The following is a 17,500-nucleotide window of genomic DNA, read 5'->3' on the forward strand; positions in this document are numbered from 1 at the left end:
ACTGCAGAGTACTGCAGTAAAGTACTGCAGTACTCTACTGCAGGCCAAATGTTGAGGTACTTATACTTTACTTCAGACAGACAGACAGACAGACAGACACACACACTTACTCCAGTACTGTACTTCAGTCCAAATGTTGAGGTACTTGTACTTTGCTTTTCATACCACTTTCTAACCTTTTGTACAGAGTGGTGTGAGTACTTGTACTGCAGTAAAGTATCCAACATGTATACCAGACTGGTGCTGCTGAACTGTTTGAATGTTTGAACCTTTATTGAGAGAACAGACCTGACACTGGCTGAACAGGTAGGGCTGTGTTTGAATGTTTGAACCTTTATTGAGAGAACAGACCTGACACTGGCTGAACAGGTAGGGCTGTGTTTTCCCAGCAGTCTGTGCAGGTGTGAGCCACTGCAGCGCCGTGGCCGACGGAGACGTCTCATAGGTCACCTCCACGATCACATGCTGCCCTCTGGTCACAACACAAACAACAACTCATAGTACAGTAGATACATATACACTCACTATGTTACAGTATAGTAGATATACATACACTCACTATGTTATAGTATAGTAGATATACATATACACTCACTATGTTACAGTATAGTAGATATACATATACACTCACTATGTTATAGTATAGTAGATATATATACATACATAGTATAGTAAATATACATATACACTCACTATGGACAGTATAGTAGATATACATATACACTCACTATGTTACAGTATAGTAGATATACATATACACTCACTATGTTATAGTATAGTAGATATACATACACTCACTATGTTATAGTATAGTAGATATACATATACACTCACTATGTTACAGTATAGTAGATATACATATACACTCACTATGTTATAGTATAGTAGATATACATACACTCACTATGTTATAGTATAGTAGATATACATATACACTCACTATGTTACAGTATAGTAGATATACATATACACTCACTATGTTACAGTATAGTAGATATACATACACTCACTATGTTATAGTATAGTAGATATACATATACACTCACTATGTTATAGTATAGTAGATATACATATACACTCACTATGTTATAGTATAGTAGATATACATATACACTCACTATGTTATAGTATAGTAGATATATATACATAGTATAGTAAATATACATATACACTCACTATGTTATAGTATAGTAGATATATATACATACATAGTATAGTAAATATACATATACACTCACTATGTTACAGTATAGTAGATATATATACATACATAGTATAGTAAATATACATATACACTCACTATGTTACAGTATAGTAGATATATATATACACATACATAGTATAGTAAATATACATATACACTCACTATGTTACAGTATAGTAGATATACATATACACTCACTATGTTATAGTATAGTAGATATATATACTATACATAGTATAGTAAACATACATATACACTCACTATGTTATAGTATAGAATATACATACACTCACTATAGTATATTATAGTATACATACACACTCACTATGTTATAGTATAGTAGATATACATATACACTCACTATGTTATAGTATAGTAGATATACATACACACTCACTATGTTATAGTATAGTATATATACATATACACTCACTATGTTATAGTATAGTATATATACATATACACCTCACTATGTTATTAGTATAGTAGATATACATATACACTCACTATAGTATATTATAGTATATATACACACTCACTATGTTATAGTATAGTAGATATATATATACACTTACTATGTTATAGTATAGTAGATATACATACACACTCACTATGTTATAGTATAGTATATATACATATACACTCACTATGTTATAGTATAGTATATATACATACACACTCACTATGTTATAGTATAGTAGATATACATATACACTCACTATGTTATAGTATAGTATATATACATATACACTCACTATGTTATAGTATAGTATATATATACATACACACTCACTATGTTATAGTATAGTAGATATACATATACACCCACTATGTTATAGTATAGTATATATACATATACACTCACTATGTTATAGTATAGTATATACATATACACTCACTATGTTATAGTATAGTATATATACATATACACTCACTATGTTATAGTCATAGTATATATACATACACTCACTATAGTATAGTATATATACATACACACTCACTATGTTATAGTATAGTATATATACATATACACTCACTATGTTATAGTATAGTATATATACATATACACTCACTATGTTATAGTATAATATATATACATATACACTCACTATGTTATAGTATAGTATATATACATATACACTCACTATGTTATAGTATAGTATATATACATATACACTCACTATGTTATAGTATAGTATATATACATATACACTCACTATGTTATAGTATAGTAGATATACATATACACTCACTATGTTATAGTATAATATATATACATATACACTCACTATGTTATAGTATAATATATATACATATACACTCACTATGTTATAGTATAGTAACTACAGTTCTCAATGTGCTTCGACAGAGAAACAGGAAGGAGACACTTAAACCATCATAGATTTACACTTCCAACAGGAATAAAAACTCTCGTTCAGCCTCTCGGATCCACTTCTGGGATCTGAACCTGCATTATTTCACTCTTTAGGGCCCGATGTCTGTCCCCTTCCTCTGTCTCTGTGTCGGGGTTCTAACCTCCGGTGGATCTGTGAGGACTCTGGTTAACTGGTCCTCAGATCTCTGCAGGGTAAATCCAGACAGCTAGCTAGACTGTCTGTCTGTCTGTCTGTCTGACTGTCTGTCTGTCAGTCTGTCTAACAGCTAGCTAGACTGTCTGTCTGTCTGTCTGACTGTCTGTCTGTCTGTCTGTCTGTCTGTCTGTCTGTCTGTCAGTCTGTCTGTCTGTCTGTCTAACCAGGGTTCGAAATGACTTAGGACTCTTGGGGGGTCCCCTAAAATGTAATTATAAAAAATACTGAAGACTACCTTGCTACACTATATACTGCAGGCAAAATTATATTGACATATTTTGAAGGTGGGATAATGGTCTTGGGATGTTTTTCATGGTTTGGGCTAGTCCCAGTATTGTAGTGGTGTCTGGAGAAGTGGATTGGCTATAATCAGGTAAACCTGATATAAACAGGTAACCCTCTAATTCTGGAGCAACAAAGTTACAGCACCTTATATAAATCCCTGACATGACAAAGTGGATAACTGCTATATGTCTGCTGTTAGCTGGCAGATTATTTGGCTTCATACCTAGCTATGCTTCATACACATACAGCCAGCAAGAAACGTTGACAAACGCACTCTTCTAATCATTACGTTACACTGGGTATCTAAGTTAGTTAATGCAACTTTTGATATAGGAACACCAACTCCAAATATTTTACTATAATAAGCAATTATTATGGAGATATAAACATAATCGAAGCACTTACAGGATTTTCATTAGGGATTTCACTCTTTGTGAGGCTTCGTTTTTGCCGCGTTCAACAATAAACATACGTGTCTGCGCCATAGACTGTACTGTATGCGCCGGAGGACCACAACAACAATCTGTGATGCTATTAGCTGCCCTGATTGCTGCCCAATCGCGCTCGGAAATAAATAAATAATTGTTATAAATATAAAACGTCACTAAAGACCTATAATTTTCACAATCATTTTTAATGTTAAAAATATTTGTCGGGGACCCCCCAAAATCTAAAAATAAATTCTTATAGGGGGTCTCTAATGACTTATGGGGGGTCCGGGACCCCCCCAGAACCCCCTCATTTCGAACCCTGTGTCTAACAGCTACCTAGACTATCTGTCTGTCTGTCTGTCTAACAGCTAGCTAGACTATCTGTCTGTCTGTCTGTCAGTCTGTCTGTCTGTCTGTCTAACAGCTAGCTAGACTATCTGTCTGTCTGTCTGTCTAACAGCTAGCTAGACTATCTGTCTGTCTGTCTGTCAGTCTGTCTGTCTGTCTGTCTAACAGCTAGCTAGACTATCTGTCTGTCTGTCTGTCAGTCTGTCTGTCTGTCTAACAGCTAGCTAGACTATCTGTCTGTCTGTCTGTCAGCTAGCTAGACTATCTGTCTGTCTGTCTAACAGCTAGCTAGACTATCTGTCTGTCTGCCTGTCTAACTGCTCCTCAGATCTCTGCAGGGTAAATCCAGACAGCTAGCCAGACTATCTGTCTGTCTGTCTGTCTAACAGCTAGCTAGACTATCTGTCTGTCTGTCTGTCTGTCTGTCTAACAGCTAGCTAGACTATCTGTCTGTCTGTCTGTCTGTCTAACAGCTAGCTAGACTATCTGTCCAATCTGAGTTTTCTGTTGCACGACTAAAACTACTTCTGAACGTCCACATGTTCCACCAGAACCAGTTCCTTCCTGAGACTATTTAGCAGAGGCACCGTGGCTCCGTCCGGAGCTTAGCCCCGCCCACGATGATTCTGATTGGTTTAAAGAAATGCCAATAAACCAGAGTACGATCTTCTCTGTTTATCGGTGTTTTAAGCCCCCAATGGCTCCTTCCAGGCAGCCAATGGGGGCTTAAAACACCATCAAGCTTTTTCTCCCATCCAGGAAGGCTGTGTGGACTAGTCAGACCTTCCTCCACAGAGCTGTGGAGGAAGGTCTGGCAAAGCGAGATTAGGGAACCCCAAACAGGAAGTTGTAACTTTAACACTCTTGTCAGCGCTAAACATTATTTCTCTGTCGGTGCGTGTGCACGCAGCAGAAAGACGTTACTAGGGTCAGGCTGCCTAGTGACAGAGCCTCACCATCAGTAAAACCTTCAAACCCTTTCTAAAACACACATGGAGCCAGCCATCGGTCCACAACACAAGCATGAAGGAACTTTTATTTTGAAAAGCCTGAGGAGAGAGAAGTTGATTTTGAAAAGCCTGAGGAGAGAGAAGAAGTTTATTTTGAAAAGCCTGAGGAGAGAGAAGAAGTTTATTTTGAAAAGCCTGAGGAGAGAGAAGAAGTTTATTTTGAAAAGCCTGAGGAGAGAGAAGAAGTTTATTTTGAAAAGCCTGAGGAGAGAGAAGAAGAAGAGCTCACCTGGAGAGGTCAAAGGGCAGGGTGATGTCCAGCGGCGTCCCCTTGAAGCTGTGTTTAGGGCCCATCGTAAACCGCGCCGCTTGTCCGTTAGCGCTCACCGAGACGATCTGCAGGTCTCGGCTGTCCAACGTCTGCCGAGATAAAACTTTATTAACACTCATAAAACTTTATTAACACTCTCATAAAACTTTATTAACAAGGCTCTGAGATTAATTTCAACTAGAGATGCACCCATTACAACTTTCTAGACTAACTTTCTAATTTTTTCTAACCACTTCACAGCACACACACACATGTATTCTCTATCTTTTCTCTAATAGAACATGTGTTGACCAGATAATGGATCACTATAAAACAGAACTATATAAATGACTCCTGGTGTAGGAAACTCACACACATCTAAAGAGCAACGTTAGAACCATTTCCTTCTTCTCACATCTAACAGTACAGGCCAAAAGTTTGGACACACCTTCTCATTCAATGTGTTTCCTTTTTATTTTCATGACTATTTACATTGTAGATTCTCACTGAAGGCATCAGAACTATGAATGAACACATATGGAATTATGTACTTAACAACAAAGTGTGAAATAACTGAAAACATGTCTTATATTTTAGATTCTTCAAAGTAGCCACCCTTTGCTTTTTTATTAATAAGGGAAAAACTTCCACTAATGAACCCTGACAATGCACACCTGTGAAGGTAAAACCATTTCAGGTGACTACCTCATGAAGCTCATTGAGAGAACACCAAGGGTTTGCAGAGTTATCAAAAAAAGCAAAGGGTGGCTACTTTGAAGAATCTAAAATATAAGACATGTTTTCAGTTATTTCACACTTTGTTGTTAAGTACATAATTCCATATGTGTTCATTCATAGTTTTGATGCCTTCAGTGAGAATCTACAATGTAAATAGTCATGAAAATAAAGAAACACATTGAATGAGAAGGTGTGTCCAAACTTTTGGCCTGTACTGTAATATCACACTAAAGAGAGATGTGGTTCTGGTTCCTGGTGTGGTCCCTCCACGCCCTGCTGTCTCCTCAGGTGTTCATATTGTAAACTTGTTCTCTTCTGACCGGTCATGGCCGAGCACGTGAAAACCGGCCGCTCTATCGGTGCATCTCTAGTGTCAAAGTCTGAGAAGATAAAACTTTATTAACACTCTAATAAAACTTTATTAACCAGGCTCTGAGATTAACGCTGACTCGGTGATAAACACCTGGACCGTCCAATCAAAGGGCAGCGTTATATAACCAAACTCCGTTCACAAGATCTCATCACACACATTTTAATCTACATCTGCTAAAATATTATTAAAAACTCAAAACCTTTTATTTTCTCAGGCATCTGTTTATATATATATATATATATATATATATATATATATATATATATATATACACATATATATATGACATACAAGTTAAAAGAAAACATTTTACAAAAAGCTGAGTGTCAGAGAAATATTTGGCATTAATGTTTTTGTTTTTGGCATTAATGATTGATAATTAAATCTCAACTTGTGTTAGCGGTTTAGCCCCCGATGACTTCAGTCTGTCTGATATCTATATGTATTAGCCCCTGATAGTCTGATATCTATATGTATTAGCCCTGATAGTCTGATATCTATATGTATTAGCCCCTAATAATCTGATATCTATATGTATTAGCCCCTGATAGTCTGATATCTATATGTATTAGCCCTGATAGTCTGATATCTATATGTATTAGCCCCTAATAATCTGATATCTATATGTATTAGCCCCTGATAATCTGATATCTATATGTATTAGCCCCTGATAGTCTGATATCTATATGTATTAGCCCTGATAATCTGATATCTATATGTATTAGCCCCTGATAGTCTGATATCTATATGTATTAGCCCCTGATAATCTGATATCTATATGTATTAGCCCCTGATAGTCTGATATCTATATGTATTAGCCCTGATAATCTGATATCTATATGTATTAGCCCTGATAGTCTGATATCTATATGTATTAGCCCCTAATAATCTGATATCTATATGTATTAGCCTCTGATAATCTGATATCTATATGTATTAGCCCTGATAGTCTGATATCTATATGTATTAGCCCTGATAGTCTGATATCTATATGTATTAGCCCCTGATAATCTGATATCTATATGTATTAGCCCTGATAGTCTGATATCTATATGTATTAGCCCCTGATAATCTGATATCTATATGTATTAGCCCTGATAGTCTGATATCTATATGTATTAGCCCCTGATAGTCTGATATCATTGTAGCCCTGATGATCTGATATCTATGTGTTGATTGATATCTTATGTATCTATAATTGATATCTGTAATGTGTCTGATAATTGATATTATATGTATTATTCATATTATATTGTATTTAGATGATATACTTATGTTTCGATTCTTATGTATTGCCCTGATATTGATTTATATGTTTGGCCCTGATAATCTGTTATCTATATGTATTGGCCCTGATAGTCTGATATCTATATGATTATTGATAGTCTGATATTATTATTAGCCTGATAATCTGATATCTATATGTTTACCATATCTGATATCTGTAATGATAGTATTTATTATATGTATTCTGATAGTTGATATATATGATTATGATAATTATTATATGATTATATTATATCTTTGGCTGATATATATCTATAATGTATTACCCTGATAATCTGTATATATGTATTTCGATAATCTGATATCTATATGTATTAGCCTGATAATTGATATCTATAATGTATTACCCTGATATTGATATCTATATGTATTGATAATAGATATCTATATGTATTACTGATAATATAAGTTTAGCTATAAGATATATATGTATTGATGTGATAATTGTATTGGCCCTAATAATCTGATATCTATATTAGCTATAATGATACTTATGTATGGCCCTGATAGTCTGATATCTATATGTATTAGCCCTGATAATTGATTATGTATATTATTTATAATTGATATCTATATGTATTAGCCCTGATAGTCTGATATTATATTTATTAGCCCCTGGTAGTCTGATATCTATATGTAATGGCCCTGATAATCTGATATCTATGTGCCCTAATAATCTGATATCTATATGTATTACCCTGATATCTGATATTATCTGTAAGCCCTAATAATCTGTATCTGTAATGATCTATATCTGTCTTAATGTATGGCCTATTTATCTATAATGTTGATAATTATATCTATATGTTGTCCCATAATCTATATTATATGTCCTGATAATCTGATATATATATATAGCCTGATAATCTGATATCTATAATGTATTAGCCCTAATAATCTGATATCTATATGTATTACCCTGATAATCTGATATATATTATTAGCCCTGATAATCTGATATCTATATTTAGCCCTGATAATTGATATATTGTATTACCCTGATAATTGATATCTATATGTATTATCATATCTGATATCTATTATTATTACCTGATAATCTATATCTATATTTATTAGCCCTGATAATCTGATATCTATATGTATTAGCCCTGATAGTCTGATATTATATGTATTAGCCTGATAGTCTGATATCTATATGTATTACCCTGATAGTCTGATTATCTATAATGTATTAGCCCGATAGTCTGATATCTATATGTATTAGCCCTGATAGTCTGATATCTATATGTATTATTTCCGATATGTCTGATATCTAATGTATAGCCTGATAGTCTGTATCTATATGTATTACCCCTGATAATCTGATATCTATATGTATGGCCCTGATAGTCTGATATCTATATGTATTAGCCCTGATAGTCTGATATCTGTTGATAGTCCTGATATATCTATATGTGCCCTGATAGTCTGATATCTATATGTATTAGCCCTGATAATTATATCTATGTATTAGCCCTGATAATCTGTATTATATGTATTACCCTGATAATGATACTAATGTATTCCCTGATAATCTGATATCTATATGTATTAGCCCTGATAGTCTGATATATATATGTATTAGCCCTGATAGTTGATATCTATAGTATTAGCCCTGATAGTCTGATATCTATATGTATTAGCCCTGATAGTCTGATATATATAATATTAGCCCTGATAGTCTGATATCTATATGTATTAGCCCTGATAGTCTGATATCTATATGTATTAGCCCTGATAATCTGATATCTATATGTATTAGCCCTGATAGTTGATATCTATATGTTTATGGCCCTGATAGTCTGATATCTATATGTATTAGCCCCTGATAGTCTGATATCTATATGTATTAGCCCTGATAGTCTGATATATATATGTATTAGCCCTGATAGTCTGATATCTATATGTATTAGCCCTGATAGTCTGATATCTATATGTATTAGCCCTGATAGTCTGATATCTATATGTATTAGCCCTGATAGTCTGATATCTATATGTATTAGCCCTGATAGTCTGATATCTATATGTATTAGCCCCTGATAATCTGATATCTCAGGTACGTGTCACACCAAAGTCCATCCACAAAGAGCCATTTAAAGATTCAACGAGCAGCGAAGAACTTTCAGAAAGGTTAAACTACGCGACGTCAGATTTTAAAAGTTAAAATCTAAAACATAAAAGCCCCGTCTGAGGATCATTTTATATTCTGTTTATTAAACACCTGATAATTAATGTCCCTAGAACAGCAGTTAAACGGTTTTAGGCCAGGGAGTCCCTACTGCATATACTACTACTACTACTACTACTACTACTACTACTAATAATAATAATAATAATAATAAACAAGCACTTTTGTGAAAGTAAATACAAGCTGCACTATTGTTACACACAAGCTATAAAACAATCAGAATTAACATGATTAATCAATCAGTAGTTATTAAATTAAAACTTCCCTGGGGGAGGACAAACACTGTCCCATTCTGGACCATATGTATATGTATATATATATATATATATACACACATATATATACATATATACATATATATATATACACATACACACACACACACATACAGTACAGTCTACCCACTACTATACTTGAGACTACACCACTGTTACTGTCTGAATGTGTTGCTGTAAAGCTCCTCTCTCTGTGTCAATAAAGTTTATTAATATTATTAAAATTATTATTATTATTATTATTAATATTATTATTATTATATTAACATGTTCCCTCTGCCATCACTCACCCTGTTCTCTACACATTACATAATTATCACTCCAATATGCATCTTGCAGTATTACTATCCCGCTCCATGTGTACTTGTCTTGATATTATTTGTATGGTAGTATATTTAATATGTATATTCTTATATTATATCTCTATTGTGCAGTATATACGTGTGTATATATTACTATGTGTCTATGTAGTACTACATGTCTCTTTGCTGACTGTATAGAGAGTTAACACCTCCTGAAGTCTGTGAGAATACCTGACCAATAAAACTCATTCTGATGTTAGTTTATGGACCAATCACAGGGCTAGTTTATCAGTGAGTTAGCCTGTTAGCTTAGCGTCCCCCCGGTGCCGGTACCGTACCAGAGAGGAGAAGCGGTCCCGCAGAGCCTCCACGGTGAGCGCCACCGTCCCTCTGATCACGCGCCGCTCGAAGTCCAGCGCGAGCGCCAGGTTCAGGTGTTTGGTGACGCAGCTGCTGACGCACGAGAAGGAGCACGGATCCGCCATGATGATCTGTCCGGTAACAACGGAGAAGTGAGGCGCGCGCTGTCTCACACACACGGTTATAGAGACCGGAACGCGCTCTACACACATCCGGCAAATAGCTTTTCAAAATAAAACAGTCAGCATTAATTACTGTTTCATCAATGAGAATAGTTCAACAGACCATAATATTTATATCATCTACAGACCATAATATTATCAAAAGATCCAGAGAATCTGGAGAAATCATCAGCTGCACACACACACACACACACACACACACACACACACACACACAGACACACACACACACAGAGACACACACACACACACAGAGACACACACACACACAGAGACACACACACACACACACACACACACAGACACACACACACACACACAGAGACACACACACACACACACACACAGACACACACACAGACACACACACAGACACAGAGACACACACACACACACACACACAGACACACACAGACACACAGACACACACAAACACACAGACAGACACACACACAGACACACACACACACACAGACAGACACACACACACACACACATATATATATACACACAAAACAAAATACACACAACACACAGACACACACTACTATTATATATACACACACACATATATACACAATCACACACACAGACACACACAAACACACACAGACAGACACTAATACACATATATGTATACACACACACACATATATATATATAATATCATCACACACCAACACACACATATATACACACACACACAACAAAATATCAATACACACACATCATCATCATCATATACATATATCTACCCACACACATCACATATCATCAAATATATATATATACACATATCATCATCATCACAAACATACATATCATCATATATACACATCACACAGACACACACAAACAGACATCATCATCACATATATATACACACAATCATACCATCATCACATTATCATCATTATCATCATCATCATCACACATTATTATATAATATATAATCATCATCATCACACCATATATAATAGCATTAACATCATCATCATCATCACACATACACATATATATATATATATATATATATATATATATATATATATATATATATATATATATATAATTATTGCACAATCATCATCATCATTGACTAGCACTGATATCACTAGCTCATTCACATACACATTATCATCATTCATCAACACTATTGACATATCATCACATTGACACATACCATCATCACTGGTATCACACACTGTTGAGGAATAAAAACAGAAGAACCAGAATGTCCCAAATATCAACAACATTTATTTTCTTCCACATCTGGAACATCTGCAGATATTTAGGTCACATGACTACACTCAACATATCAATACTCACTTATACGTCGCTACGGAAACGCAGCGCTGCCTGGATCAGTCACACGTTACTACGGTAACAGAAGATATTTTAACATTATTACAACACCAGGTTCACCCGTTGGAGTCAGGGCTACATGGGATGGTCTCCTCATCAGGTTGGACTCTGACCAAAGGCTCGGAGTCCACTTTAATGTTGACATAATTTAATATTAATATTAATATTAATATTTATACGGCCGAATAATGGCGGGAAAACTAAAATATCTTCTTATTACGATCAACTGGCAGCGCTACGTTTCTTTAACATTACAGAGAAACAAGTCAGGAACGTTTAAATTAATCACAGCACAGTGTGTGTCTGTGTGTGTGTGTGTGTGTGTGTGTGTCAGTAGTGTGTGTGTCTATCTGAAGTCCTCAGCACAGAACATGCCCTATGTGTGTGTATATATGTGTGTGTGTCTCTGTGTGTGTGTGTGTGTGTGTGTGTGTGTGTGTGTGTGTGTGTGTGTGTGAGTAGTGTGTGTGTGTAGTGTGTGTGTGTGTGTGTCTGTGTGTGTCTATCTGAAGTCCTCAGCACAGAACATGCCCTATGTGTGTGTGTGTCTCTGTGTGTGTGTGTGTGTGTGTGTGTGTGTGTGTGTGTGAGTAGTGTGTGTGTGTGTGTCAGTAGTGTGTGTGTGTGTGTCTGTGTGTGTGTCTCTGTGTGTGTGTCTGTGTGTGTGTGTGTGTGAGTAGTGTGTGTGTGTGTGTGTCTGTGTGTGTCTATCTGAAGTCCTCAGCACAGAACATGCCCTATGTGTGTGTGTGTCTCTGTGTGTGTGTGTGTGTGTGTGTGTGTGTGTGTGTGTGTGTGGAGTAGTGTGTGTGTGTCAGTAGTGTGTGTGTGTTGTGTGTCTCTGTGTGTGTGTCTGTGTGTGTGTGTGTGTGAGTAGTGTGTGTGTGTGTGTGTGTGTGTCTGTGTGTGTCTATCTGAAGTCCTCAGCACAGAACATGCCCTTGGCGCGGCGCAGGATGGAGTCCTTGGCGGCGTCGTACGGGTGCTCCTTGGACGGGATCTCCAGCACGGCGGGGATGGACTGCATGTGGCCGTCGATGGCGTGCCGGATCATCTCGGCGATGAACTGGTTGATCAGGATGATGCCGATGTCGCTGCGAGCCAGGAAACTCCTGCAGGGACAGAGAGAGAGAGACAGAGAGAGAGACAGAGAGAGAGACAGAGAGAGACAGAGAGAGAGACAGAGAGAGAGACAGAGAGAGAGACAGAGAGAGAGGTCACACCTACTGTATGTATTTAATATATCACACCTACTGTCTGTATTTAATATATCACACCTACTGTATGTATTTAATATATCACACCTACTGTATGTATTTAATATATCACACCTACTGTCTGTATTTAATATGTCACACCTACTGTCTGTATTTAATATATCACACCTACTGTATGTATTTAATATGTCACACCTACTGTCTGTATTTAATATATCACACCTACTGTATGTATTTAATATGTCACACCTACTGTATGTATTTAATATATCACACCTACTGTATGTATTTAATATATCACACCTACTGTATGTATTTAATATATCACACCTACTGTCTGTATTTAATATATCACACCTACTGTCTGTATTTAATATATCACACCTACTGTCTGTATTTAATATATCACACCTACTGTATGTATTTAATATATCACACCTACTGTATGTATTTAATATATCACACCTACTGTATGTATTTAATATATCACACCTACTGTCTGTATTTAATATATCACACCTACTGTCTGTATTTAATATATCACACCTACTGTTAATATTTAGTATTTAATATATCACACCTACTGTATGTATTTAATATATCACACCTACTGTCTGTATTTAATATATCACACCTACTGTATGTATTTAATATATCACACCTACTGTATGTATTTAATATATCACACCTACTGTATGTATTTAATATATCACACCTACTGTATGTATTTAATATATCACACCTACTGTCTGTATTTAATATATCACACCTACTGTCTGTATTTAATATATCACACCTACTGTCTGTATTTAATATATCACACCTACTGTCTGTATTTAATATATCACACCTACTGTATGTATTTAATATATCACACCTACTGTCTGTATTTAATATATCACACCTACTGTCTGTATTTAATATATCACACCTACTGTCTGTATTTAATATATCACACCTACTGTCTGTATTTAATATATCACACCTACTGTCTGTATTTAATATATCACACCTACTGTCTGTATTTAATATATCACACCTTACTGTCTGTATTTAATATATCACACCTACTGATGTATTTAATATATCACAACCCACTGCTGTATTTAATATATCACACCTACTGTCTGTATTTAATATATCAACCCCTACATGCAACTATACACACCCCACCAAAACCACAACACACAACACACACCCACTCCAACCAAAACACAACCCACCACCTACAAAACACACCCAATCCACAAAACACAACTACCCCACTACAATCACACCCACTCACACACATAACCCACCCCACTCACAACAAATTAACACCCACTGCTGCATTTAAATACATCACAACCTGTCTGTACTAACATACCAACACCACTGTACAGATTTAATATATCACCCACTGTCCGTATCATCATATCAACCCACCGTCTGTATTAAACATAATCCACACCTCACCATATGCACCATATCATTTCAAACGTCTTCTGTCTGATGCTATGTCAAACCCAACTGTACTGTGCCTACAATATATACCCTACCTTATATATATCACACCCTATATATATATATATGACACCCTGTCTGTGTTGTTTTCTCCGGCGTAATCCACATAAGTGCTATATCCTCGCATGCTATCTACCTCTTAATATCCCCTACTGGTTAATATCGCCCTACTATTTAATATCACACCTACTCTGACATACACCCTACATCCAACACCCTACTGCTTATTTATATATCACACCTACTCTGATTACCATATCACAACATTCATGTATACATACAGCATCACCCTATGTGTATACATACACACCTACTATAGCATATCACACCCACCTTATATAATGCATATCCCCTACTATCTGTATTTCAATATATCACACACAAAAATCAATAACTCTGCTGTTTAATATATCAGCACCACTGATGCCAATATCACACCAGCACAATATCACCCCTGTCTGTTACATATATCACACTACTTCTGCAAATACATCACACCTACAGCTATCCAAGCTACTCGCATATACATCACACATATCACCTCCCTGCGTATAACATACATACCTGCTGCATATACACTCACACCTACTGTCTGCATTCACATACATCCACAATCTTGATTTAACATATCACACCTACGATAGCATAACATATCACACCACTTATGAAAAATCACACCCCTCTAAAATCACACCCTAATAAATCACACCCTCTAACCACTCTCTAATATATCACGCACCCCTTCACATACATATCACACCCACTGGCTGTATACACATGCCACCCCTCTGTCTAACATATCACACCCACTTATGTACTACATACATCACTACCCACGTATGTATACATACATCACACGCACTTAGTATTTAATATCACACCCACTTCTGTATAACATACACACCCTAGTTCATAACATATCACACGCACTGCATACTTAATATATCACACGCACTCTCGCATACATATCACATACCCACTTTATGTATAATACATCACACGCACTGTATGTATCTAATATTATCACACCTACTATGCATATATATCACACCTACTTCTGCATATTATCAACATATATCACACCACTTATGTATTGGCATATGTCACACGCACTATATGTACTTATACATATATCATGCACCCACGCTATATTAATAACATACTGTCTGCATTAATCACATAACTCCATTGCGCTATATCATAACATTCTGATTTAATATATCACACCCACTGCCTATATTATATATATCACAATAACCCACTGTATTTATATATCACACCCACTGTATCTTACTATCCGCCCACCATGACTTAAACCATACTACCCTGTCCATCTTATCCTTCTACTAACCCCCTGGTAATTATCACAGTCCACTTCCATCTTAACTATCACCAACCCACTCTCCTACTAATCTTCTAATCCACCATACGCACCACATATGTACCTTCCTTAAACTTCCTCTTTCCCATGCCCATACAAAACCAAAAACAACATTCATAATATATATAAACAAATCTATACCTATAACTTCATAATACCAACATCACATATCCACACTTCATATCACATACTACCCTCATAACACATCTCATCACATCACACCGCCCATCACACAATCACACACCACATATCACACCATAACATACCTCAACACCACGCCACACACACACCCACCACACACACACCACACATCCTACACGCTACACACACGCACACACATCAACACATCGCACCAACACAACAAACAACCACAAACAAAAAACAAAAACACACAACAACAAGCCACAACACAACAAAAACAAAACACAACAAAACAACAACAAAACAAGAAACAAACACAACTACAACAACAAAACACAACAAACAAGAAAACACAACAACAACAACAACACAACAAAACAAAAACAACAAAACACAACAAACAAAACACAACAAAACAAAACAAAAACACACAACAACACACAACACACAACAACAAACACACACACACAACAAGAGACAGAGAAACACACAGACAACAAACACAACAGAAACACCCACCAGCCCACACACACTCACCCCACACTCACGCCACACTCACACACACACACACACACACACACACACACACACACCACTCACACACACACACTACACTCACCCCACCACCACACCACACCCCCCCCCCCCCCCCCACGCCCCCCCCCTCCCCCGCCCCCCCCCGCCCCCCCCCCCCCCCCCCCCCCCCCCCCCCCCCCCCCCCGCCCCCCCCCCCCGCTTGTGGAACCAAACCACAACCCACTGCAACCCAAACCCCCGGAACGAAATGTTGTGTGTGCCAGAACCCCAGTGAAGGTGTGTGTGTGTGTGTGTGTGTGTGTGTAACCACCTGGGTGTGTGTGTGTGTGCTTGTGTGTCCGGTGTAACCCGGAAACCCTGTGTGTGTGCCGGCTGTGTGTGTGTGTGTGTGTGTGTGACACCTGAAACGAAACCAGGAAACGAACAGCCCAGGGTTAACCCAGTTGTGTGTGTCCCGGGTGTGTGTGTGTGTGTGTGTGTGTGTGTCCCAGCCCGGGCCTCAGCCCGAGGTACCGGAAAGCCCGACGGTCC

At 36.7% G+C, this 17,500-nt stretch overlaps 2 protein-coding genes across 4 annotated transcripts in view; both read right to left on the minus strand.

The window, feature by feature from the left end:
* Window positions 1–10,818, minus strand: part of lta4h (leukotriene A4 hydrolase) — a 29,965-nt gene extending 19,147 nt beyond the window's left edge. The window contains exons 1-3 of one of the 2 annotated variants that reach the window (XM_039792225.1): window positions 10,622–10,813; window positions 5,100–5,230; window positions 352–472 (exon numbers count right to left, since the gene is read on the minus strand). In XM_039792225.1, the coding sequence (XP_039648159.1) occupies window positions 352–472; window positions 5,100–5,230; window positions 10,622–10,768 (399 nt within the window). In that variant the 5' untranslated portion in view covers window positions 10,769–10,813. Of the gene's footprint in view, window positions 1–351; window positions 473–5,099; window positions 5,231–10,621 lie in introns of both variants that reach the window. The other variant, XM_039792226.1, reaches the window with a different exon arrangement.
* Window positions 10,819–12,065: 1,247 nt separating this feature from the next.
* Window positions 12,066–17,500, minus strand: part of atp6v1f (ATPase H+ transporting V1 subunit F) — a 7,297-nt gene continuing 1,862 nt past the window's right edge. Inside the window, exons 2-3 of one of the 2 annotated variants that reach the window (XM_039792389.1) lie at window positions 13,105–13,302; window positions 12,066–12,901 (exon numbers count right to left, since the gene is read on the minus strand). In XM_039792389.1, coding sequence (XP_039648323.1) covers window positions 12,898–12,901; window positions 13,105–13,302 — 202 coding nt within the window. In that variant the 3' untranslated portion in view covers window positions 12,066–12,897. Of the gene's footprint in view, window positions 13,303–17,500 lie in introns of both variants that reach the window. The other variant, XM_039792388.1, reaches the window with a different exon arrangement.

This window comes from Perca fluviatilis, chromosome 23, assembly GCF_010015445.1.
Source record: "Perca fluviatilis chromosome 23, GENO_Pfluv_1.0, whole genome shotgun sequence".
Classification (NCBI taxonomy): domain Eukaryota; kingdom Metazoa; phylum Chordata; class Actinopteri; order Perciformes; family Percidae; genus Perca; species Perca fluviatilis.